The following is a 27,695-nucleotide window of genomic DNA, read 5'->3' on the forward strand; positions in this document are numbered from 1 at the left end:
CTCCAATGGCACCATCCCTCCCCCCAAAAAATTATTGAATGGGAGGGGACTACCAACAGGAAGAAGTGGGGCAGGGAAGTCAGCTTTTCCCAGACCTATTATCCATACTTAACTTATCTGAAGGAATAATGATTCCACACCTCTAGAGCAACATAAGCAGTGTTTGTCCACAGACAGCTGCCAGGTCATGTGGGCTGCATGACTAAGCCGCTTCTGGCGAACCAGAACAGCGCACGGAAACACTGTTTACCTTCCCGCCAGAGCGGTACCTATTTATCTACTTGCACTTGACGTGCTTTCGAACTGCTAACTTGGCAGGAGCAGGGGCCGAGCAACGGGAGCTCACCCCGTCGTGGGGATTCAAACCGCCAACCTTCTGATCAGCAAGTCCTGGACTCTGTGGTTTAGACCACAGCGCCACCCGCGTCCATTTTGTTTATTATGACAGCTGTTTTTAAGCGTGGCTGAAAGCTACCTGGGGAGTGCGGAGAGTTGGAGATAGCAGAGAGGTGGTGCATGAGTATTTTCAATAAAATAAAAAGGATTTTTGGTCAGGGCACTGGTCCATTATTAGAGAACTAAACAAGGCATCTCAAGACTCACACATAAAAGTTAGCTAGCCAGGAAAGGAGGCAGAGCAGTTGCTATGGTCAGAAGCATTCCTATGTTTCCAATCTCTCTGTAGCTTCCAGAGTTTGCATGACAGTTTTGGCAGCAGCTGAGATGCTAAAACTTGTTGCCTGGAAGAAGGCCTCTGTCTGTTGCTCTGCATTCTGCAAGATCCTCCCCCCTCCATGAAATCTGCCCTCCAACCACCAGGGGGCCCTCTCCCCACAGTTTGTGAGCCACAGGGCTAAGCACAAGAAGGGTACTGCAGCAAGTAAAATAGCAACAAATTCCTACAAAAATTAAGTGCAATTATTTCCACTGAATGTGAATGACACTTTTAACATGTTTCTTGTAGTACAAAAACCAAGTCCCTGATTTGAATCGTTTTGAAGGAATTCACACTAAACACACATTCACCAACAGGGGAAAAAACCCAACCATTGTAGAATTTAACATAAATTGACGGAGCGTGAAAAAGCAGGGAAAGTACACTTGGGCACAATTTCATGCTGGTTACTTTTTTTCCATTTTAATGTAAGCAGCTAGTTTTAGCGCAGTTCATAAACCAAAAGTTTGCATATTCAGTAATACAGACCCACACACAAACCCAACAGTTATAACATGCTTACATTTAACATTAGTGAAAAGTACTTACATGTTCAGAGCAAAAAGAAATTCCACATTGGAAATCTGACATTTGAAAGCACATTTGATACAATTAATGCAAAGTTGGATAATCCTAAATGCCCGGAAACTTCAAATTTGATGCTGGCTCCTATACATTTATGTGTTCTCCTCAGCCCTAGCCTAATGAGAGTTTTCCAAACTAGCCCATTTAAAGTGCTCTCTGGGAGTCTAAATAAACTCCTTTCAATAGCTTTCTGGTGTATATAGATCTTCTGGTGTTGAAGTAGACAGACTTTGGACAATTCTGTATATTGAGACTACACTGCATTAAAAAAATTATGAGTAACTGCTGCTAAATTATATACATTTTCATGATCTCTGGCATTGCATATTATACCCAAATAGCTTATGCTGAAGATACTTTGGTTCAATTGTTTTAGTTTGGATTATAAGCAGCAACATGTTCCTTCAACCTCTTTGGTAAAAAGAATCTGGCCAGGTTCAAACACTTACAAGCAGCAATCCTTGTGAGCTACACAACTTTCGCCAATATCTAAAATACAGTGGGCACTCGACATGTGAATCTTATCTATGCAGAGGCCTGATGAATGCTTTCTTTCCTCTCTGTTCTTCTCTGAAAGAAAAATTACACAAAATAGGATACCAGGCAAATGTTTCTATCTGGATTACTTGTCTTGCAGGTGGACAATACTGAAAAATTAACTCAATTTACAGTGCAATCCTATATATGATCCCTCAAAAGTAAAACTCACCAAGTTCTGTTGGACTCCCAGGAAGGACATTAGAGGATTGTAGCCTAGCCATCTACCATAAAAGATGTCTGGAACAGTATTTCAAAACCGTTTTTTAACCACTGATTCTGTAGCATCTATTCAATCCATTCCTTGCAAACTCATTAGTGCAAAAATAAAAATGCAATTGTTTTGCCAGGGGCTGAGGAAGGGTATAAATAATGCCCTTTACCACTGCCACACATGGCAAATAGCTAACCAATTATATCCAGAAACATCACCTGATCTTAGGTCCACTTCAAAAATGACAAGCTATTATGTCAAACTTCAAATATAATGCACAATAACTTATGACTCTTTTATATAATAAAAGAAAGCAAAAAATAAAAATAAAAAATGAATTGCATTTCATTCCAAGGTGCCAAAAAGCCTTTGAATGAATGCATCTTGTGAATAATCTATATTTAGCTTAAGAAATGTATGGACAAACACAAGTGTAACAGGCAAAACCTGTGTTTGTGTACATGAGATGATGTACACATAGTGTTTATACTTCTTACCTAGAAGGGTTTTCCATATATAATTGCCTTTTTGAAGTGGCCAGATACTGCAGACCCACTATTCTATGGTTTTGCAATGAAAACCAAAGGCCACTTCAAGCATTACATTGTTGTTTTTAAGATACGCACCTTCAATAGAAGCACACATTGAAAAATGAAATTTGTGGGTGTAAAAAGCACACCCCATTCAGATCCACACTAGAGAGCTGGGATTTGCACCAGTTGTCAAGCGTATCCCATGGAAAACCCACAGTTGCCTCCAGGCAATGTGTGAAATGGCCCCAAATGCTTGGAAACATCTGTATTTGGGTGTTCTAGAGAATTTCATTTATGCTTAAATTTGGTGACATGTCAAGTAATCATTGTACATTTGTGCAAGCTAAACTAAACGTAAGATAAAGCTTTTTTTATAAAAAAAAAAGGTTAACTGCTACAAGAGAAGCTCTGCAAATATAAAAGAGCAAATATACAAGTATAACACTGAAAATACTGTACTTTATTAGCACAAAAAAGCTGTAACAAGGCACAGCAAGCGGAGGAAAAACACACATTGATAAACTGGTTAGTGTTGGCATACAAGTATAATTCTTCTTGTATACGCAGCTTTGAAGTTTTCCTACCTCACAGTCACTGTCAACTGGTTAAGAACCTAGGGAGCACTAGTCATTGGTACAAGATACACAAGCAAAAAACAAGGAACTCTGTACTCCAACACAAATTTTAGTGCAAACACAACTAGGACAAAACAGGTTATGTTCTGTCCACAAAGGGGGGGGGGGGAGAACCAGAAGCAAAAGAGCAAGTTTCAAAAGTTTTTTGCTCAAGGAGAACACAATCTACAACTTACCAAAAGAAGGTGCTACACCATTCACAAATACAACAGTACCTATATGAAGCCTGAAACTTTACGTATGATGCGTTGAGTAGGGTGGAGGGAAAGAAGCAGAACAGAACATTATCTTTTCTGGATCAGCTTTTAAGTCATAACTAAGCTAGATGGCCATTAGTTTTTAGCAGACAGTTAAAAATACTGTTTTGAACCGTTCAAAAATCAGTTAATGCAAAGCTCCAATTACTACTTGTCAGGTTTCTTAAAGCTGAGTCAAGTTCATCATCACGACTTACCAGCAGCGGTTGACTTAAACTGCAATCCTACACACGCTTATCTAGAAGTTTAGTCCCAATGAATTTAATGAATCTTACTTCTGTGAAGGCTTGCAGCGTTAGACAGAAGTCACTGAAACACTGTGTATACTAAACTTTACTTTTTTTAAACTAGGGCTGCAATGCTTAAGACAACTGACTACAAGCCATCTGATTAAGGTGACCCTGATTAACTTTATAGCAGATTTTTAGAAAATGTGCAAGTTTTAAGCACTTCCATAAACTGTGCAACATCTCAGAAGAGGAACTCATCCTTCTGAGTCATATTGTAGGATTTTTGGGGGAGGGGTGTTGCCAACTGGGTGCCTGAGACGGCCTTCACTGGTGCCTCCAGGCTGCCCTTACCCACAACTCTTTCTTTCACAGGACTCTAGCCATCCTAGAAAAGAAGTTATGAAGCTGAAGGTGCAGGTGCTCCTCTAAGCAACCGACGTGAAATGAACCAGCCTGGTTGCTCCCACCTGACAGTGTTTTTAGTCAATGAGTGTAGTCAGAGCAGTGCCTGATAAATGAGTTGTTTGGGCAGCAGGCAAAGGGTCCCAAAGAGATGCCATTTCCTGCTTCCTGCACTTTTCCTGTTACTGTCTTGTTTCCTAGTCCTTGGAAGGTTTGCAGCTACATTTACTTTGCTGCCTGCCAGCCACATAGAGCAGTTGACAGGCTGCTACTTGAGAGGCTTTTAAAAATATGTTTGGAATAGGGGAAGCAGCCCAGGAATTAATAGTTTTGCTGCCTGCTGGCCACGTGAAGCAGTCTGCGGATAGTTGCTTAAGAAACTGTTTGAAAATGTGGGGTGGGGGGAGCAAGATGGCAAGCCTCCCATTGTTGCCATACTTGTTTGCTGCCTGCCGGCATGTGGACCACACAGCTGCTTGAGAAAAGCCTCTGTTGAATTCAAGGAGGGGGTAAGGATATGGCAACCCTTTTCCTCCCTGCTACATGCCCTACAGCAAGGATTGTCCCAAAGTTGTTTGAAGGGGGGAGCCCAGTACAGAGACATCATAATGGTGGTGGTAATAATAATGATGCTAAGAATTTTCCTGGTTGTTTCCAAGTTGTTACATTCTTGAGGGGTGGGGTAATGCAGAGGCATCATTATGATCAACATCACCATCCTCACCACATTATTCCTTATTCTTTCCAAGTTGTTGTTTTTGGGGAGGGAGTCATTTCAGAGGCATCAGTGTTATCACTTTCCCCTCCTGCCTGGCCCACAGGGATTGCTCCCAGGTTGTCTGGAGAGAGGAGGGCTCAGTGCAAAGGCAGAAAAATCATTATCATCGTATCCTCATACACCCCTAGTTTTGAGATGCTTGTAGATGAGTCAGCCTTAAAATCACACTACTCTGCAACAGTATTGTTCATCTACTTCTCTGGCGAGTCCTTTCTGTATTTTCTGTGTTTTTCTATTATTTTCTTCTCCAAAAGATAGGGAAAAATACTTATGAGTCAGCTTTATGTCTTTTTATCTCTGATTACGCATATATATATATATATATAACCTGAACTGATTTCCCCATATTCAAACTATTTTATGTTCCCATTTCTTTTCTTTTTCTTCTCTTTTGAAGGTGGCAGCCATTATGTGTTAGGCTACACCCCCGGTGGCAGCCGTTTTCTAACTGGTACCCTTGGTATCTTCTCAAAATTCAGAATGTGCCCCCAGATCCAAAAAGGTTGGTGACCACTGCTATAAGAGATGCCTCTTTCAAGGTATCACAGCAGGCACATGTAAGCATCATTATAAAATAAAGTATGTGTTTCCTTTTCCTGCATATGATTACTATTTTAGTGATATGCAAATTTATGCAAACTTAGTTGGCTGATTAATCTATTAGCACTCAAAAAATCATACACTGAAGTATACTTAATTAGGATACAGCCCTTTTAAAAACCAGAGTTTGGTGCCGAGTAGATGCATATAAGTGCTCATTAATGTACGTGATCAATTCTTAGAAGTGCTAGGTGACAGCAGTTTCCCTAGTTGCTCATGATTTTTCATTTTAGAATAGCTTTAATGTGAAAACTGTCATGGGGAAAAACTGAACTTTAAAATGTATTAAGAAAGCAACTACACTGGAACACAACTGCTGGTGTTCAAATGTTCAAAAATAAATAAAAGTCAGCAACTCACTTTGTTCTGACTCCTGAAATTGAATGGAACTTAGAAAATACTCAATGGCTGCTTTGCATAATAACTATAGGAATTGCGGAAAGAAAATAGTGTATTTCAGAACCAGACAATTATAATCTGCAAGCCCGCATTTAAAAATGTGTGAATTTGTGTTCAACATATTGTTTCAAGAGATATTCACAACTAAGCTTGATTAATAGCAGGCAGCATCTGAACACACTCAGAAACACATTAAGCTTAAAGTACCATATTGCAAAAGAAGATGAAGAAGCAGCTGAACACTGATGTGCTAACCACAGTTATACTGTATTTGCACAAAAAAACACATATTTCTAGTGAGCTTACTGGGGACTCTGAACTCTGTTCACTTTGCCTTTATTGGTTCCCGCTCCAACCATCGCACTCGGACCTTTTGCTTATAGTGATATTCCTTTAGAAAGTCCTGCAACATTGATGGCAAAGGGAGACAATCAATCCCATCATACGAAGTGTACCTACAGATTACTGCCCGGCAGATATATTGCAAGCTGAAAGGGAAAGTTCTGTTTAGGGAGACTGTAAGCAAAGGTTCAAAAAACATGCAAGAACTAGGATCTTTGTAGTGTTCTAGAAGCCCTGTAACAGTGGAGGAGTGAAACACGCAGGGGTCATGAGCATCAAAACTAAAGTTGTGGTTCCATTGTTCAATGCGTGCATGCAGAGACCGGTTGTAACGGCGGAAGCTCACAGAGAAGAGGTAGTCTTCTTGAGCAGAATCCCTGAGCAAAAAAGTGCCTTCGGGTTTTCCTTCCAGAAGTGCTTCTGCTTCGTAGCGGTCCATCACTCCCCAGTAACAAGGATTGCCAGTAATTTGCAGTAAGTCTGGGACAAGGCAGTGTATATAATCAATCTGAGTATGTACTTTCCAAGCTCCTTGTCTGCTGGTGTGGCTATGGCTCTCTCCAGATACCTGGCGCTGCTTTTGCCTACGCGACTGCAAGCAGAGAGTAGTCGTGTCTTCCTCCAGGTCACAATTTCCCTGTGGCGTTGAACTCCCGTCTCCAGTCAGCTCAGACATGCCAGGGGCCAACTTTGGTCCCAGTTTATATAGCGGGTTAACTTGTGCAGTAGCTTCAAAGGTATGGATCTGAGCATTGGGAGGAGGGTCAACCCCTTCTTCAATACTGAGCCTTCGTCTTTCTCTGAGCCTGTCCTCTTCATCTTCTGTAGAAGCCACAGAAGGATCAAATGCATCAAAGAGAGTCGAGTGTGGGCTCACGGGGGCTGTGTGCTGCTTAATTAGATGCCATTTTTGAGCCAGATCTGACCCAGGAGGGAAAGGACATTTCTCTAGCATTAGTTCAGAGAGATGGATCTTCCTTTTGTTAGAAAAGAGAGGTTTGGATGGTTTGCAGTACGTTCTCATAGGAAAACACAAGCCAACAGTATCCTGAAGTCTTTGTCGCAGAGAGCGACTCCCAATGGTCCTGCTTGAGACACTGTCCGTGTCATGAACAGAGCTCACGCCGTATCTTCTCTCTCTCCTTTGCAAGCGAGAACGGCCAAATCTTTTATCACTATCCAAAGAGCTCTGGGTTTTTGTAGAGCAGGAATGTTTCTTTTTCCCACCCCATGGTGCATGCCTTGAGTAGGAATCTCTTCGTGCAAGTCTAGCTCCTGTGCCAACACCCAAGTCACTCTCCCTCTCAATGCTTATTTCCACAATTTGTGGGATTTCTGCGGCACAGTTTTGATTTTTCCTTGCAGAGCTTTTTGAAGGGTTTAGACTCAGTTGTAAAGAAACATCTCTTAAAGGGCTGCTGGGTCGTTGCGCAGCTGGATCGTGAACAAACACACTTTTATCTCTAACAGAAGAACAATTCGAGTTTACATCTACATTTTCACTTCTGTTTCCACCTTCAGAGTTGAAGAGATTCTGGCATCTGTACTTGAAGCTGTTCCACATCTTCCCAACTTTACCCATGGATTAGGTTACCTAAATTTCAAACACAGGAAGACAATATTTTAGTCAAGTCACCTGCTGAATAGAGACTCAAAATGAGTTTCTGAACACTTATTAAGACAACTTATTAACAAAATGAGAAGCTAAGGGGGAAAGTTTATATTTTTATTGCTCCCCCTTATATACCCCAATGGAGCCCTCATTGGTAGCTTACAATAAAACAAATTGTTTAAATACTCTACACCCTAAATATTTAGGATTTTCTATTTATAATGAACACTTCAGTTTTTATGATATTCTATGCAATGGAGTGCAGAGGTTTCAGTTATAATTTTAGAAATAGGATAGGCTTTGGACAGGTGTATGTATAAGGTTGAAACTGAGGAAGAAACATTAGTGTCACCCTTTCCTTATTAAAATATTCATTTCATAGGCTTTCTTTTCTGCAAATAGATAAGAAATACTACAAAATGCATGCTCATATAACCTCCATGGTGATTTTATTCAGCTACTGTTCCCAATTAAACTGAGCATTCATATTCATTTAGATTTCCCATTTAGTAAAGGATAAAGTTATAGAACAAGAGGAAGATTTTGGATCATCTGTGACTAGTACTTTTTAAAATTCAGTTTACTAGCTTTTTAAAAGGTAAAGGTACCCCTGCCCGTACGGGCCAGTCTTGACAGACTCTAGGGTTGTGCGCCCATCTCACTCAAGAGGCCAAGGGCCAGCGCTGTCCGGAGACACTTCCGGGTCACGTGGCCAGCGTGACAAGCTGCATCTGGCGAGCCAGCGCAGCACACGGAAACGCCGTTTACCTTCCCGCCGGTAAGCGGTCCCTATTTATCTACTTGCACACGGGGGTGCTTTCGAACTGCTAGGTTGGCAGGCGCTGGGACCAAGCAACGGGAGCGCACCCCGCCACGGGGATTCGAACCGCCGACCTTTCGATCAGCAAGTCCTAGGTGCTGAGGCTTTAACCCACAGCGCCACCCGCGTCCCTAGCTTTTTAGGTGTTCACTAACAGAAAGTTTCATACTAATGTACCACAAAAAATTATGTTTTAAAAAATGATAGTCTTTCTGCAACACTGGACTTTGGAGTAGAAAATATCAAAGCTAGGAGAATGCGATGGCAGAGCTAAAAACAACAGGATCCATAATATTCTTGAAAGTATTAGCAAACTCTGCGAAAAGATTCCTGTCAATCAGCAAGTACATTGAAGCAACAATTCTGAACGATGACCCACAAAGCAGTTGGTGATCTGAGTTGGCTGATCATTTGAGCTGGCTGCCTGCTTCTCCCCCAGCTGCTGCTCAACATCAAAATACTACTAAATATACATCCCTTTTCTAAGATTAGTTTTCCAGGTAAGCAATTTTTGTAGTTGCCATTGAAATGATATAACATTGTAATACAGCAGATTTTGTTCTCAACCCACTACACCATCACGTTGTCCCACGCTTAACACTGTTATTTGACAGATGCTCATCTAGTATCTGTTTATAGTCACTTTATGCATTAGAGCAGTAGCAGGGAGCCTTCAGCCTAATTAGGCCCAGCAGGCATCCTAATTTGGGCCACAATCCTATTTTCCCTAAGTCACATCCATCAACCCCACATGACATCATATATGTAAAGATAAAGACACGGGTGGTGCAAAGGAACCACGGGGAGCCTGAAAATGTGCTCCCAATTGCTCCTTGGCAAGCAAGTCTTGTATCTGGTAGTTTTTAGATCTGCCACCAAATGCAAACCCCTTTTGGGTGGCATTGGTTCCACTCGGAAGCCCCCAATCAGAGCCATGTTGAAAGGGGGACTTGAAGTCAGTACTAATCGCAGGCTGATCACTAGTGACTTCATGTCCCACTGCGATTGGCTACACTCCAGGGTTCCTGATCAGAAACTCTTGAGTGCAGCCAAGCCTTGCCAAAAATGGAGCTTGAAGGACAGTGCTGATCAGCTGTAACTTCCAAGCACCGCTTTTATTGGCTGGGACCTTCCTTTGCAAAGCTGCTTGAATGCAAGCTGCACTGCAAAGGTAAAATTGATCACCTGGTGCCTTGCCAGTCCTGGGATTCCTGCTCCCTGCCTTGCTGGACTTCTCCCACCCAGCCTGAGAGGGTGGGGCCCTGAATGACTCCAGTCACAAAAGCTGAGGCTGCTGAACAGACTCTTGGTTTGGGGTATTGCTTGGGGACTTGTGTCACTGTTATGGGTATTAATTCTTTGTATCTTTATTTTCAGATCTTTCATGATTTATGTGAAAATTGCCTGGTTGTGTACTTTTTGATGTGTTTTATTTATAAATGACTTTTGTTGTGTTTGTGATTATGTAAATCTTTTCATGTTGTAAGCAGCCTTGAGCATTGTTATAACTATGGAAAGGCAGCATACACAAAATGATGGTGGCAGTGATGTCAGGGAATTCACAGGTAGGCAGCCCTGCCAACATGTCAAAGTTGCTTACAGAAGGTGGAGGAGCACAGTGTGTCAGCCAGATATCTGCATCAGTGTATCATGCATGCCATTTTTGTATGGTTGGGGCCCACAAAACACAAATTAACCGGGGAGCCACATTGGATGGGCAGATGGCACAAACTTGCTGCTGCTTTGACAGGGTTTTCTATCTACCCCAATACTTGCTCTTAAAATGAAAACTAGAGCTGAACGTTTCTAGTTTCTGCAACTGTAAATTGTGATCAACCTTCCATTAAGGTATTGGCTGAGCAGGCAGCTTCCCCCTAGCAACAGGGCCATTTCAAAGACAAACTCTTTATTGAGTCAGTCTAATCAATACCATTGTGTGATTCACCATTCATCCTCCCTCCCCAGCACTTAGTCAGTTTCTCCTTGTTACTTGTGAGTAGTGCATATGTTGTGATTTATTAGATGCCTGTTTTCTAAAATGTCTCCAAGCAACTTAAATTTAAAACATAATTATAAATACATTAAACTATTTAAAAAGTATATAATTGATTAAGATTATCATACAAACACCTAGAATACATACACAGATGTACAAAAATGGTTCCCCACTACAACCACGTTAGACAGCACACTAAGAGTAGTTATTTGATGACTGAGATGATGGCTGCAAAGTGAACATAGATTTCCCAAGTTCACAGAATTCGGCCCAATAAGAAAACACAGGAAGAAAATGGATACTATGGGTTCAGCTTAGAAGCAATGAATTTGAAATACCGTATTTTTCGCCCTATAGGGCGCACCGGCTCATAGGGCGCACCTAGTTTTTTGGGGGGGAAATAATGGGGGGGGGGAATTATTCCCCCCCAGGCACAGGGCTGGGGCGGGGGAAGCTAAGGCTTCCCCCGACCCTAGCCCCAAGAACAGGCTGCTATCCGCAAGCCCAGGGAGCCCAGCAGGAACTCCTACCGGGCTCCCCAGACTTGCGGATATCTGCCCGAAGCCCGGGGCACGCTGCTCAGCGCGCCCCGGGCTTCGGGATGCAGGCAGCTATCTGCAAGCCTAGGAAGCACGGCGGGAATTCCCACCGGGCTCCCAGGGCTTGCGGATAGCTTCCTGAAGCCTGCATTTGCCCCATAGGACACACATTTCCCCTTCATTTTTGGAGGGGAAAAAGTGCGTCCTATAGGGCAAAAAATACGGTAAATGTGAAACTGTAAAGGTGTAATATACTTTGACAAAGCACGGCTTGAAAAGAGACATTGGTGCCCAATATGCTATGTCAACTGGCAGGGGTCCACAATTCACAGGGGCCACCGGCCATCAACCACTAACGTAAGCCCTAGTCTTCCACCTAACCTTGGAGCTAGGGGTTATTCACATAACTGTACTGTGCATTGGAAGCACAGCACAGTCAGTATGGGGCCAATCTGCCTTACTCCAAAGTTAAAAAGAAAGGTCCTACAGGACCCTGGAGTTTCTCTTTCCGTTTCTAAGGAGCTCTAAGAGTCTATGAAGCAAAGCACAGAAACAAGCCACTACCCATAACCAAGCTTTCTTTCTACTATGAATGAATTTACCCCATAATCTCTGCCAAACTTGTTGTTAAAGCATTATACATACTAAGGTGAAAGGTAAAGGACCCCATGACGATTAAGTCCAGTCTAAGGCGACTATGGGGGTGCAGCATTCATCTCGTTTTCAGGCCAAGGGAGCCGGCGTTTGTCCACAAACAGCTTTCTGGGTCATGTGGCCAGCATGTCTAAACCGCTTCTGGTGTAATGGGACACCGTGACAAGTGCCAGAGCTCACAGAAACACCATTTACCTTCCTGCCACAACGGTACCTATTTATCTACTTGCACTGGTGTGCTTTTAAACTGCTAGGTTGGCAAAAGCTGAGACAGAGCAGTGGAAGCTCACCCCATTGTGTGGATCTGAACTGCTGACCTTCCGATCAGCAAGCCCAAAAGGCTCAGTGGTTTACACCACAGCGCCACCCACGTTCCTATTATAGTTATTTGCAGGACCTGAAATAGTGAAACGTGGGAGGATTAAAATCTTCACAGCCACAATGTGGCCCAACCAAGAAAGGTTTAGACCCTCCCAGGATTTCAGTTCCTTGCCTAACAAGGGCTCAAAATTTGCTTTACTTAAAGAGTACAAGTTTTCTGTTATGAATATTCCCAGGTAATTCAGCTTTTGAGCTCCCACAATGCTTTGTATGAAAACTTGAGGCCTTGTGAGGACCCCAATATACCGTATTTTTTGCTCTATAAGACTCACTTTTTCCCTCCTAAAAAGTAAGGGGAAATGTGTGTGCGTCTTATGGAGCGAATGCAGGCTGCGCAGCTATCCCAGAAGCCAGAACAGCAAGAGGGATTGCTGCTTTCACTGCACAGCGATCCCTCTTGCTGTTCTGGCTTCTGAGATTCAGAATATTTTTTTTCTTGTTTTCCTCCTCCAAAAATTAGGTGCGTCTTGTCGTCTGGTGCGTCTTATAGAGCGAAAAATACGGTACATAATTTCATATCTGGTTTCATTATGTGTAGGCCTGCCACTGTCAAAATTATTCAATTCTCAGATAATTTCAGGTAATGCCAATTCTGGTTTTGATAACATGAGAGCTATGTCACTGGCAAAAAAAGGATAACAGTATTCATTTTACTTATTTTTTTTACACTTTCTACATTCACATTGTTTCTAATTACTATTACCAATGATTCAATAGACAAGGCAAATGAAAGTGGGGACAAAAGGCATCCTTGTTTTACTCCTCTTTTTATAGGGGTTTCTGAGTCGAGAAAAATTACACTGACAGTAGCATAAGAACTTCAAAAACTGTACACTTCAAAAATTGAATTAATAAACCACTCTCTCATGTTAAGTCTATGTATCAGTGCTTTTAAAAATGTCGAACTCGGCCTTTCAGAGGCCTTGTAAACAGCTAATGAGGTTACTGCAAGCGTGTTACCTTTCTTTTTACTATAATGAATGACATTCAATAGGTGTCATATTGGAACCACTATCTGCCAGCAAGGCATAAAGCTCATCTGGTCTGGGGAGATATAACCTGTAATGAACGTATTTAACCAGTTTGTTAAAATGCCTGTACAGTGGTACCTTGGGTTACACAGGTTAGAGCTCAATGTCGAGCCTACCAAGTGGCGATAGCGACGGCGAAGAAGACACCTTTGGTAAAGGCTGTTCTCCAATCGGAGCACTTGCAGGCCAGTGTTTTCCAATTGTCTGTGTTTAGATTACATTTTTATATATATACATAGGGCCCCACATTTATTTAAAAAAATTATATACCGTTGTATCATAATACAATCACACCTCGGGTTAAATTTACTTCAAGTTGAGCACGTTCGAGTTGCGCTCCGCGGCAACCCGGAAGTAACGAAGCGCATTACTTCCGGGTTTCGCTGCTTGCGCAGACACTCAAAATGACATCACGCGCATGCGCAGAAGCGGCAAAAGAGACACACGCGTGCGCAGATGTGCCATCACTAAATACGTTTACCTCTAGATGCGAACGGGGCTCCGGAACGGATCCCGTTCATATCTAGAGGTACCACTGTAATATATCACAGTGGTTTGCAACAATATAAAAACACAAAGCCAAATAATAAAATCATTAAAAATAAAAAACAAGTGAAAAGAAATTGAAAACAAATATAAATGGACCATTGTGTGTGGGAGGAGGTGTATTCTTAACTGCCTGCACAGGCATAGCAGAATATAAAAGTTTTCAGCAGGCTTTTAAAAGTTGGCACAGAATGTGCCTGAATTTGCAGGAGGCACAGGGGCAGAGAGTGGAAAAAAATTATTTTCTTTTGCCACTCTCCTGTAAGTACACCCTCACATACACACATTTATATAAGCACACACTCACACCCACACAAGGTAAGGGAAGAACTGCTCATCACTTCCCTCCAATAAGTGCCCTATAGCTGTCTCTTACATGGAGACAGGGATCATGGCCAGCACATATAAACCCTACAACATGCTATCCTTACCTGATAAAATTGGCTATGGTAGTGTAAATAAGGATATGCATCTTATCAGCCTGATGCATAGGCATCAATTGTCCCCAGCATGACCGTTCTGGGAACAGATGCAACCTGGCTTCTGCTGTCCCACAAAGTATTGACACTGCATGTTCATCAGAAAAGAAATTTAGACCAAATATTGGGAACTGCTGGCTTTTTTTTAAAAAAAAAAAAGAGAGGCAAGAATTTGGCTACTGAAAGTTTAGCACTTTGTTTACTGTCAGTCAACAGGTGGCCATTTTTCTAAAATGATCAATGTTCTAGATGTGTGATCACTGAAATTACACCATTGCAGAGACATAACAACTATTATATGAAGAATAAGCAGGGAAGGAAAGGGCAACCAGCACAGGATGAGGAGAGGAACTCTCTCAGACAATAATATTCTTACTTCCATTTAGCATAACTTTTTTTGGGAAAACAGTATTTTCCACACACAGTCTTCTGTGATCAGAGCTGTAAGCACCAATATGACAATGTTCTAATTCTCTGCCAGATACCATCTTTCAACGAAGTTCCTCACCTGTGATGTAATTTCAGAAAATAATAAAATGATTATTTCTAGGACCTTTTCCAAAAAGTGATGTTTTTATTTATATAAGGAAAGTTTTCCTTGAATTCCACTAAATAAAACTGATTATCAGCCTGTTTCTATTGGATGAGCTGCAATGATGTCACAGAAGTGAGAAATAGCTACAGCTCTTGTTTTGATCTATAAGAATGAGAACTCAGTAAATGCTATGTGGACTCAAAGCAATGTTTCAGAATTCTATGCTAGGGGTTGAACTCTACCAACCAAGATAGAAACCTGACAACTGTGAATAGCCTTTTGGTACCTATGTGACCTCTTCCCAAAAGCTATCAGGACAAATGTTGATAACAGAACTAGCAGAAACTATCTATCTATCTATCTATCTATCTATCTATCTAAAAGATTTAAAGCCAAACTCTTAATCCAAGAATTCAGAAAGTAGCTGACAGAAACACAACTATCTTCAGCCTGCCCCCTCCCCCACTTGAAGGTTTTCTGCTTCCATGGAAGTGCATACACCTCAAGATATATTCTGCTCTGGACGAGAAAGTTGTGCATGAGTCACTGAAATAATGTTTTTTGTACTGCTATATTTAAGTTTCCTAGCTTGTAATCTGCTATGGTTAAAATAAAAAACAGGTGGGCAGAGTCAAGAGGGTCATTCAGCCTGCAAGCAAAGCATAGCGGAACTCTTGATGACCTCTTTATTGAGAGCAATAATTTGAGAGCAAGTATGTTCTAGTTCACTCATCTACTACTTGACAATAAAGTGCAATCAGGCTGCAATCCTATGCATGCTTAACTGGGAGCAAGCCCCACTGAGAATAGTTGAACTGCTGAGAAACAAGTATAGGATTGCACTGCAAGAATGTTCATTTTAGTACTTTGTTTAAAAAAAGCCTCCCAAATACCTATAGTGCGTCTGCTAGCTTCATAACATACAATTCACCAACTACTGTAGTTTAAAAACAAACAAACAAAATGGTCACATCCACATCAGTAGAAAATGGGAACGCTTATAATCAAGGCAAAACAACAACATGAAATTTGCTCCAATTGCCTTAGGCAGCCGACTCACATTGTCTCCTAGTGCTGGGCAGGGGAGAAATCAAGGAGCTATCAATTAACAACTGAAAAGGTCAACTACTTAAACACAGTGGCTTCATGACAGAGTATAGCTGGAAAGATACCATCTAAGATAACTTTCCAACCAATCTGAAAAATGGCCCTGAGACTACAAGTGATGAGCAGCCCCACATCCATCTTCATGACTTATTTATTTTATAAGCAAAAAGCAGCAAGAGGAGGTTGGAATTAGAAGCAGAGTATGGATGGGGAGGAGCTGTGAAGTTCTTTTTTATTTGCTGTTTTAAGAAATCCCTTCTGGTTTCTGCCTCACTTTTAAGGAGGAGGGAGAAGAAAGAATACAGACACCCCTAATATTTTTGCTCACAGGGAGAACAGGGGTTAATGGAGCTAATTCTGAAAAGAAAAACACTTGCAATGGAAAGTTATTCAACAGTCTTATCACCCTCAACTTTCAACATTCGGCATCTGCTTCTCTCTCTCTCTTTTTAAAAAGGGTTCCACCACCCAATGGCAAAGGGCTGCTCAGTCATGGATGCAGCTACCGAGCTGCTCAACTGCCTCGTACCTTGAGTCAGAACGACTGAATCTGTATCCACCGCCCATGTGCCGGTTCATGACTAGGGGCTTCCAGATTTCACGATCCTGCCCCCGTTACCATTTGCCGATTGCTATGGGACTTCTGGGGTATAGGTTTGGTTTTTGGAAGACACCTGTACATGAATTTGATTTATGTGTGTAGATCAGTGCACGCTGACCAACACACAGTCTTAGCAGTAAGGTTCTGTTCTGATGCCATGAGTAGTCACGACAACCTGTAGATTGCTATCTGTTGCAGACTTCATCTGCCTTCACAGCCGTTGTAACATACCACTTGTTATTATCCGCCTGTTCTGCCGTTGAGGACTTTTTGGATCATTCTTTGTCTAGCTTCTTTCCTTTGACATTACTGCCTTGGGTGACCCTGCTGGGAGTACGAGATTCCTGACGGCTTCACTCACAAGAGTCATAAGAACATGCAAGTCCACTCACCACGATAAAGGTGATAACCCAGTGAGTGAGTACCCTATCAGCAGTTCCCCTGTAGATCAGAAGCACAACTCGTGTCATCAAGAAGTCATGCCTTAGGTGTAGTGGGCCCAACTCTATAAACTCCCTTCCATTAGGAATCAGGCAGAGATGGTCTGGGTTAAGTTTCAGGTATCAGGCTAAAACCATTTTATTTCAGAAGGCCTTTTTACTATGCAGGATGTTTTAATGTTTCTATTTAAAGGTAAAGGGACCCCTGACTATTAGGTCCAGTCGGGACTGACTCCGGGGTTGTGGCGCTCATCTCGCTTTATTGGTCGAGGGACCAATACAGCTTCCGGGTCATGTGGCCAACATGACTAAGCCGCTTCTGGAGAACCAGAGCAGCGCACGGAAATGCCATTTACCTTCCCGCCGGAGCGGTACCTATTTATCTACTTGCACTTTGATGTGCTTTTGAACTGCTAGGTTGGCAGGAGCAGGAACCGAGCAACGGAGCTCACCCCGTTGCGGGGATTCGAAACCGCCGATCTTCTGATCGGCAAGCCCTAGGCTCTGTGGTTTAACCCACAGCACCACCCGTGTCCCAATGTTTCTATTTACTGATGTTTTAATATATGTTTTACATATTGCATATTGTATGCTGTAAGTCATATAAATAACCACCAGTAAACAGAAAATTGCTACCCAATCAGAAAGGTTTTGTAAAGTTGATTTTCTCTTTCATGATGCTAGATATGCAAAAAAATGAGTATGGGTATTCAAAGACAGACTTGCTACTAAAACTTGGTGATCCAGCAACTTTTGTGATCATATGGAAGACTTGTAAAAAATTAGCCTACAATTTTTAGTCTAGCAGCTTTTGTGGATTGAAACAAACCGTAGACTTGTGGAAAAAAATATTACCCCACTGTTTTTACTAGCCTGCCTGCCCACAGTTTACCTGTATTAGTCATTTGTGGACTGAAAGCAAAAAATATTATGTTTTTTTAAAGCTTAATTCTTACTTATCGCAGCATGATGGCCAGACTACTGCCTATTTAGAAGCCTAATTTATTGTTTAAGCCTTGCACCCCCATCCTATACAAGTTTACAGAGAAATCTGACAGGATCCCACTCCCAGGCTAGTGCTTATAAGTATTTTTCAAACACATAAATGTGAAAAGCTTTCAAACAGCTACTTCCAAATCAGTCAACCATTTTCATTTTTTTAAAAACCCACTACCCTATCATGAAAAAATTCATAGTTTTGGAGGAGAGGTTCCTCATCAAAAATTGTATTATTTTACTTTGACAGGAGATAAATTTTCTTCTTAAGAATATATTCTGGCACTGTAGTGAATCAACAGCATCTACATGGAGACAAGATTGCTGGAAGAACTCACCTGCTGGGAGAATACCCATATAGTTTACTTGATTAAACCAGCTAAGATTATATTAGAATTTGCTACTGATTCTATCATACTCAGTGTATAGAAAGAGCTGCTGCGCTTCTTAATATAATCGAACTAGAGTTATTTACCTAAAGTTTCTTTTTTAAAGCTCAGACATATTTTTGTTACTGATTTATTGTTTATATGTCTCCCTATAACAAAACTTTCTGGGCAGCTTGTAACAAAAATAATCTCATGAAAATAAAAATCTATGCCCAGAATGCAGATAATAAAGCTTTGCTAAGGAGCATTATGGAAATTTAAAACCAAGCAAACCAGAGCAATTTGCCCTGAGAAGTTATAGACGCCCTTTCTCTGGAGGTTTCTAAGAGCATATTGGGTTTTAATCTGTTAAAGTATGGCTTAAACCTCCATTCTTATTGCAAAGAGTTGAACAGATGACCTGGAAAGATGGAGTTTTATATGGTTTCATTCAAATACTGAAGCTGCTGTTCAATTAAGTAGAGTAGTTTTCTTATGTAGCTAGAAATGGTTTAGTTTACTTGAACACTGGGACCAGTAATCGTACACACTATTGTTAGTTAATTTCGATATATTTGAAAGTGCTGAGCAACTCAAATGGAAACCTTATATTAAAGCTGGATGTTTAAGTTTCATTTTTCCATTCCCTCAATTCCCCTTCTATGTTCTCATCCCCTCAGTCCCTTTACTTCTTTTTTCCCCACCCCTTTTCTTTCTTTTCAGCTTTTCACATTTGCTGCTTGAACAGATTTCTCGGTCATGCCGGAGCCAAAAATTTCTAAATTGCCCAAAGGTTATAGAGTGGCACAGCCTCTTTTTGGCATCAGCACATAAGATATATATTAAAAACTGCAGTGGACTTGGCACACCAGAATTCCAGGTTGACCCAAAATACAGCATTTGTCACCCTGAGTTTTAATCAGAGTAAACCTAATGGACCTAACTTAGTAATGTTCATTAATTTCAATGGTCTATTCTGAGCTAAACTTAAGTTGAATACTACCTTCCAGACTACTGCTGCAGTCAATGCATTACTAAAATTAAAATGTATTCAATTCAAAATAAATCACATTTTAAAGAACATACATTTTCTATAAGTGGCTTAATTTAGGCCTAGTGCTCAACTGAGTTAATAACCATTACTACCAAAACAAAGGCCTGTACATAAAATATTAATTGGTGTTACTTGTCTGCTATGGATGACATAACAGTTACCCATAAAGAATGAGACACTCGGGTAAATAAACTGAAGAACTATCCCATAGATGTCAACAATACTGGACCAGCTCTTCCATTTTTATAGGAAGAGTCATTCCATGCCAAATCAACTGATTTTATTAGTCGACTGTGCTCTCACGACTCAGATTTTCTCCATTTTAAAAAAAATTGTAGATACCTATGAGATAAGCTCAAAATAATATTTTTTGGTCCAAATTTTGGGCGGAGAATTTTTTGAAAATTTCAATTTTTGTGCAATTTAGGCTAATGGAATTTCTGCATTAGTGTAGAAAAAAACCTCCTGTTTCGCTTATTTTTCAACCAATTCGGCTTATTTTGGTATCAATATAAAGCTAATTGTGGTCTCTTTCAAAATAAGGTATAAAAATGATCTTAAGTGCCACAGAAAAGGATCACCAACCATTCAAATTGAATTTTTGTTATTTTATTCCCGGTAGGTTCAATAAGCCACAGCACGCAAACCACAACTAACATATATTTCGTACTTTTGTTGTAGAATGGGCTAACCATGTACTTGTTATGTTTTAAAAATAAGGAGAGTGTTTTTTGCAGTTATAATTTTTTACAATTTTTATTTATTTTTGTACAGGTTTAATGTCTCTCTGAGCCTGAAATAACTCACACATTCATGAGAATAGTTAAAACTGTACCCTCTTATGTTACAATGTCATCTAATATATTTTAAAAATTAAGTTTTATTGATTATTTAATAAAAACAAAATACGTCTCAGAGCCCTTGTTCATTTATTGTGTAAAACACTCCTGCAATGATATGGTCAAAGCTATTTTGTTTCCCATAGATGTAATATGGTCAATGATGCTGGATGGATATATATTGGATTTTATAATTTAATATTCAACCAAATAACACAATGTAACATTTGTCATATAAACAAAAAAGAAATAAAAACCATTACTTCCCTCAACTTCCCCTTCTGGTTCTTTAAATATTTATTACTTCTGCTTAATTTTTGTCCTATTTTTACGACCTTATACCTCTCAATATACTTAAATTCTTATCACTTTCATACCAAATTTTCTTTCATAATTATATCTTGCACTGAATTACATTCCATATTATTATTTCCTGACCTTTAAACTTATTTTCTTACTTTTAAGTGTTTAATCAAACCCTGCTATTGAGTCCATTTCTTTACAATATTTCTGTAGATACATCATAAACGGTTCCCAGTCTCTTTTAAAGTCTTCATTATCATTGTCTCTGAGTCTTCCCGCGAGTTTCGCCATTTCTGCATATTCTATATATATAAATCTTTATTGCGGTCCAAAGACCCGTAGAACAATTTCAGAACAAAATACAATTGAGACAGCCAACCACACAAGAGAGAGAAACCGAGGCGGTCATTTTGTTTTGTCTCAAACATGATGATCTTTGATTCTTATAACTTCCGAAAGAAACTTTGCCACGGCCAGTGTAATATCATTAGACCTATCATCCAAAAGATATTTAATATGGACCAAAAATTTTGGACCAAAAAATCTTAAAATAGTATTTAGAGCTTATCTTATAGGTATCTACACATTTTAAAATTCGAGCAAAATCTGAGTTGTGAGAGCATATGGCACCAGGTGATTTGGCGGGGAATGACCCAGAAGAAAGAACTGTAACAACCAGTCCTAATGAATCCAACTACTTGGGTTGTCCAACAGTCACTGGAAAAGCTGTCTGCTTCATATACCGTATTTTTTGCTCTATAAGACTCACTTTTTCACTCCTAAAAAGTAAGGGGAAATGTGTGTGCGTCTTATGGAGCGAATGCAAGCTGCACAGCCATCCCAGAAGCCAGAACAGCAAGAGGGATTGCTGCTTTCACTGTGCAGCAATCCCTCTTGCTGTTCTGGCTTCTGAGATTCAGAATATTTTTTTCCTTGTTTTCCTCCTCCGAAAACTAGGTGCGTCTTGTGGTCTGGTGCGTCTTATAGAGCGAAAAATACGGTAGTTAAATGTATTACCAAGGCAGTCTAAATGTTTATTAGTTTCAAGCATCTTTTTTAAATAAGGAAAATACAATTTAAAGATGCAGGTTTGCCATGTTGCACCTATTTAGGCATAACAATTTCAATGGCACTAACCAAGCATGACTGGATGTTCCTGCCTTTATGCAGAATTTTCGATAATCCAAACTGCTCGTTACACAGTAGTGTAAGTCAAACCAAAAAGTATAAAACACTGTTTGAATTGCCAACAGAGGTCAACTAAACAAGTAGGACAAGTAATAGTGAAAGTTTGTTTTAAAAAGGTAGGAAAAGAGAAAGCTGCAGGGCCATTTCCAAAGCCAAAAAAGGACATGGAGGAAAGAATCCAGAATAGGAATGAAAAAAAGACAACAAGCAGTGGTTTGAGCCTTTGCTTCATGGCAAGTGACAAAAATATGAGCATATATGGTGTCATGTTATCTGGCCCTGTAAAACAGGCATTTTAGGTAAATTAACACCAAATCCACATACCTGTTTTAGAGGGAAATGCTTTACTCAATGGAATTTGCTTCAAAGTGTACACTGGATTTGTGGCTTTAAACTATCAGCAGATCAGCAGTTTACTTTTTAGAAGGCCTTACAACTTGATCCAAATGCAAAGTCAGAATGAGCATGAACAGAAATACTGGCCTTAGGACTTCAAAATTAACATTTTGGTTTGGAAATTTATGCTGCAGCTCAAGAAGATGTGTGGTTGATGTCCCTGCTCAATGAGTACAAATGTTTTAGAACCTAATATGAAATTGTTTTCTAAACATCTGTCTTTAATAGAACTTTAACAGAATAGTCCTAGTTGTATCTATTCAGAATTAAGTCCTGCTGAAATCCACAGGACTAACTCCCAGATAAATGGGGTTAGCATTGCAGCCTAACTTTCTAGGAAGAAGTACGGTTAGGAGCCACAAACTCACACAGAATTTAAAGTAACAATGCAGAGTAAATAGTTTAGAGAAGCCTTTCTCAACACAGTGCCATTCAGATATTCTGAACTACAGTTTCCATCATCCCTGGCCATTGGCCACACTGGCTGGAATTGAGCCTGGAACATTTGGAAGACACTGCATTGGAGAAGGGTGATTTAGAGTGTATTTTTTTAAAATACACAGTCTACTTCTGACAAACTAAGGATCATGAAATATGACAATTCAGCAGTGAAGGACTTGGGAATGAGCAAAGTAGAAATGTAGCAAGTATACCCAAGTCAGCTGTCGGTGCAACTTCTGTAACCCAAACGTCTGCTAATAACAAACTGCTGACCAATATTACCAGGTAAATGTAAATCCCACACTGGCTTTAAGAACTATTATCAAAGTCTGTAACTACTCTCAGGATCACATTTTGTGTCCAATCGGTGGCTAGTATGTTGGCTTTGGGTTCAAATCCATTCTCAGCCATGAAGAGACATGAACTTAGCTTGCCACATACTGATAAAATGTTGTTACAAGGCTGACTAGGCTTAAAATATTATGTGAGCTATAGAAAGGATTTAATAGCAAAGTTACAATGTTACAGCTGAACTAAGCCTGAAACTTTTAGTCAGAATGTTTTGATGAGTACAGCCAAACACTAACCCATGTCCTTTAAGTTTCTATCCCGCTAGCACAGTTAGGGTCTCTACCAAAAACTAAGTATTAACACAATAGTTTTAGTATTTGGAGTGAAAATCTTTTACATGGCCATAAAAGGACAGCAGTGTAGACTTCCTTGCCTGACCTCAATAAATTTAAATATAGTATATCAAGTGCCAGGCCACTGAACACATCTCCTCCTCAGAATTACCTGGCCTTCTAGGAAATACTGTTTTTAATTCTGAAAGGAAAATAATCTGAAACACTTTGCATACAACTTGTCCAATGTTATATAAAACAACTCAGTAATCTTAGCTCATGGCTGCACTGAATTCCCTACAATATTTCTAGGACTAATTCAGTACTAGTCTCCAACTACATACATGCGGTAAACAGAGAGAACAAATGGAAACAATGCAATTTCTACTGTGTTAAGTATTCATAAGGCTCACAGCAACCTAGTTAATTTAGAGAATGCCCTGCTCTGTTCCCCTTTGGCAGCTTTAATGAAAAACTATGTCAATACTATACTCTCACAAACTGAAATATATTCACAGGAAGGTGATCTACAACATATTTCACTATGGCAGATCCACAGTGAAAGATTCCTCTTCTTCTTCAGGGGGTCTTTATTCAAGAATATCTAATGTCCTAAATTTATTGTGACACACTTGTGTATATAAAAATTTAAGGATATTAGAAGTGTTGCACAAATCTACAGATATTACTGTCTATGAACAACTTGCGTTTGCCATTTATGAATTTTTGTAAAACATTCCAGCACTCACATGAAGAATTTCCTGGCTGAAGTCTCGGTGACTAAAAAGCCGGATGTGTTTTTGCACAAATGGGTATTTCCTCCGGGCACTTCCACATTGCTCTATTTCACTGTCCTACAGGTGACCCAGAATGAACAATTTATTTTGCATGGTAATCTGCAAGAAAAGCAATCCTCATGTTCCTCATTAAGAGTTCAGGTTGTCTTGGAGTTAAAGCATTTCCTGGATATTTTTATCCTAGAAATATCATGCATCATGTTCCCTCCTGGTTATGCCTGTGAAGCCATCTTGTGTGAAAGAGACCTAAAACCAAAGTCAGTATTGTATGCATATACACTACAAAGATAAAATTGAACTAGGAAAGCTGTTTTGCTTGACTAAGCACTGTGTCTTAAGGCAAAGGTTTTATAATGGAACATATTTCCTGACACAACATTTTTACTTATTTCTTTCTAAGGCCAATGTACACTTAAACCCTAGAAAGTCACTGCTAGTCAGCAGCAGACAATAGTCAGTGAGGTGGACCAATGCTCTGATAGTTTAAGGCAGGTTCATGTGTTCATATGCAAGTGTGTCACAATGAAATCAATGAACCTGCTTCTAAGTAAATATATTGGCTAATAAGGCACTGAGCAATTAGATCTAGACATCAGGCATAATCATATGGTTTCCAAACCCAAGGCTGCAATTCTACTTTTCGTTATATTGTGTTTTACATCATTATTTTATGTTTGCCATATTTTGTCATTTTAATGCATTCTGAAATACCTTGGAAGAAGGCCTATAAATAAAAAAATTAACTTACTGATTAAATGGGGGGGGGGAGAGAACACACCTACTTCACAAGGTTTATTTTTATTAAGAAATAAGACTGTTATCCAATACACATTCCTGGCAATATGACCAAGAGAATATAGCAGTACTTCAGATTAAACATTTATTTATGAGGCAAGTGCTGTGGCATTTAGAAGTCATAATCAAACAGAAGAATTAGATTCTCCTATCACATAGTTAGTAAACTGGTTATAAATTTGTACTTCATCACACTTTAAGGCTCATGTTAAAGTGAAATTACGTGCTAACTCACTTTAAAAGTTCACATAATACTGGGCAGGGTTATTTATTTATGTTTTAATTAATATAGCACCCTATACACGAAGGTCCCAGGCGGTTTACAGAATAAAATCAAAATATAAAAACATGAAATACATAATAAAAATAAAAACAGCAACAACCTAGTAACCCACCTACAAAAAAACCACATTTTAAAAGGGCATAGTACAAAAAAAATTGCATTAAGCATTAATATAGCAGTCTTTAATACAGCACCATGTACAGAGAACTTGAACACAACAACTCTGTCATTCTCATGATACTACCCTACTCTGAGGTATGGTGTGATATCAGTCTTACAGATAATGGGACAGACTGAACGAAGTGACTTATCCAAGACTGCTTCTAGCAGGACAAATTTTGTACAGGCAGTACTATAACACAAACTGCATGAAGTGGTGTGCAACAATCACAGACCCAAGCCACTGAAAATGGCTGCAGCCTCCCCATTCAAGTTCATACACATCCAGTTTGTTATATCTAATCACTGTATTAAAAAATATGCATGCTCTATGCACATTTCTCCCTACACCGCAGTGCTTAGGGGCACAAAATCCATCACATTTGAAGTCACCTTCAGTTTATCCATGGCTGAGAAGAATACAATAGAAGACCAATCCTGTCAAGCACAGAACCACAATAGGGGGCAACTAGATCTCAGTGCCAAAGCCCATGCTTTGTGTGTACAGTACTAAAGTGCTGGCTAAATAATCCCAGCAAACCTGGGAAAGGGACAAATTCTCCAAGCTGCTGCTAGACTGAATAAGAAATCTGGGCTTGACAGGGTAATAGCTTTAACCAGCATAAAGCAGCTTCTTACATTTGGATGGATTTTTCATTCCTTTGTACTAGCTACTCATTACAGCCATTTCTTACATACCCCACTTGGTAACAATATTGCATATTGAGTTATCAGTTGCAATGATTGTTAACTCATCTAATGCAGTATCTGAACAAGTCAATAAGGCTTGGGGTGGTTTTAAGGAAAGAGCAGGCTACTATTAAGGATGGAATGGGCACCTATCCACTGCAGGACCCACCCCTAGAATAACCATAACCACCTCTGGGGAAAGCATGCTACCAGTTCTGAAGAAACTGGCTGGAGTACACTTGCCGATATTGAATTTCAAAGCAAGGAAAACCTGGACATTTATAGGCGAGCCCTAAGAAAACCCTACTAACGAGTCCTGCTAAAATCTTGACATGCATCTGACTGCAACTGACTCCCACACCGACCGTGCAGATCAATAATAATAATAATAATAATAATAATAATGTATTTATACCCCGCCCATCTGCTGAGTCTCCCCATCAAGTGTTAAAAACAATACAGCATTAAATATTAAAAACTTCAAGGCTTCAGAGGCCACAAAAATAACGGCCACCCCCACCTACCTCCAATAAATACAAAAACGGACTCGCCAGCGAAACGGAGGAAAGTATATTTGTGCAGTTCCGCCCACCCCGCTGACATTATTTCAGCTTCCTCCAGCCCCTTCGTGCTCAAGACCAGAGGCAGCAAGGCGGCAATTGCACATTAAGCCCCCTCCTCACCTTTCCAACTTGCAAAATGAATGAATGAAAGGCGGCCTTCCGCAGTACAGCATAAAGTTTATCTTTCATGGCCACCGTACAGTCAGGAGCATTATGCCCCTTAAAGCTGCAAAGACTTTGCATTTTTTATTTTATTTTTTGGAGGGGGCGGTGGCGGGGCGTGTTTTGCCCGCCCCCCTCCCGTCCCGTTAACATTTCCCTGCGGGGGCGGGAAGTGGCAGCCCAGGCAGGTCGCCCTCCCCACGACGGGGCCTTCCTGAGGGGAAGGGTGGGTTGTTGGGCCGGCCGGCCAGGCCTCCCCGCTCCCTCTTTTCCTCTCACGGCGACCTCCCCCTCCTCGGTCTAGTCCGCCCAGCCCGGCTCACCTACTAAGCGGCGGCTCAGGGCCGTTGGAGGCGGCCGCGGAGGCTGGCGGTGCTGGAAGGCCGGCGCATCTCTCTGCCTCCTCCTCAGCGCCGCGCCGGCTCCCTCCTGGGTTCCAGCATCACCCCGGCCTGTCGCAGAGGCGGCGACGGTGGCGGCGACGGCAGCAGCAGCGCGGAGCCCCCTCCCCTCACGCGGCCTGCGAAACGGCTGTTGCCTCAGGCCCAGCCAGCAAGCGAGCCGAGAGACACTGTAGAGGAGGAGGAGGAGGATGGGGCGGGGGAGACGGGGGGCGGGCGGAAGGGTGGAGTGACGGCGCCGAAGCCAATCGCAACGAAAGGGCAGACTCGCGTACTCCGGCCAACCGTTAAGCTCGGCTGAGGCGGGGAGCAGGCCTGGAGAGAAACGTAGCAACGCGGCCTTCTTCGACGTCCCCCTGATTAGAAGCGAGGCAGCCAATCACCGATCGTGGGAATAAGTAATATGCAAACCACGCCCACTCCTCCCTCCCTCCCCTTCTCTCTCTCACTCTTAATCGCGATCTTCCCTCCCCCAAGCGACCATCTTGGCTGAGGGCAGATTGCCCGGGCAGTAGGACGGGTGTCGCTTCAGCGCCCATTTTGGAATGGGGCACGGCTGACAGGAAGGACGGCGAATTTTTTAAAAGAGAAACGGATCCCTATCCATGGTTACGAAGGAGTAAGCCTCGTAAATGACTTGTTTAGTAAACCTGAATGCGAAATACTGCC

The 27,695-nt window shown here is 41.0% G+C and overlaps 1 protein-coding gene and 1 long non-coding RNA gene across 5 annotated transcripts in view; one reads left to right on the forward strand and one right to left on the reverse strand.

Annotated features, from left to right (window-relative positions):
• Window positions 1-17,213, forward strand: part of LOC310674241 — a 34,974-nt gene extending 17,761 nt beyond the window's left edge. For both annotated transcript variants that reach the window (XR_014509469.1, XR_014509470.1), the window contains exon 4: window positions 16,819-17,213. This is a non-coding gene — a long non-coding RNA (uncharacterized lncRNA). The remainder of the gene's footprint in view (window positions 1-16,818) is intronic.
• On the reverse strand, window positions 1,112-27,451 carry SOCS5 (suppressor of cytokine signaling 5). 3 transcript variants are annotated; one of them, XM_083433093.1, is made up of 2 exons: window positions 26,949-27,389; window positions 1,112-7,821 (listed from the first exon to the last, which is right to left on the reverse strand). In XM_083433093.1, the coding sequence occupies exon 2, from the start codon at window positions 7,807-7,809 to the stop codon at window positions 6,211-6,213; it is 1,599 nt and encodes a 532-aa protein (XP_083289219.1). In that variant the 5' UTR covers window positions 7,810-7,821; window positions 26,949-27,389; the 3' UTR covers window positions 1,112-6,210. The 3 variants fall into 3 exon arrangements, 2 of the variants coding, with proteins under 2 accessions (XP_083289219.1, XP_083289220.1); XM_083433094.1 differs by lacking the exon at window positions 26,949-27,389 and adding an exon at window positions 23,926-24,067; XR_014509414.1 differs by lacking the exon at window positions 1,112-7,821 and adding an exon at window positions 14,329-14,793 and having other exon boundaries at window positions 26,949-27,451.
• Window positions 27,452-27,695: the final 244 nt, after the last annotated feature.

Source organism: Podarcis tiliguerta, assembly GCF_965153285.1.
Source record: "Podarcis tiliguerta genome assembly, chromosome: 3".
In the NCBI taxonomy this organism is placed as follows: domain Eukaryota; kingdom Metazoa; phylum Chordata; class Lepidosauria; order Squamata; family Lacertidae; genus Podarcis; species Podarcis tiliguerta.

What these genes read in the sequence shown, in the direction of transcription:
- SOCS5 (XM_083433093.1), bottom strand. Translation starts at nt 7,809, where the DNA reads ATGGGTAAAGTTGGGAAGATGTGGAACAGCTTCAAGTACAGATGCCAG.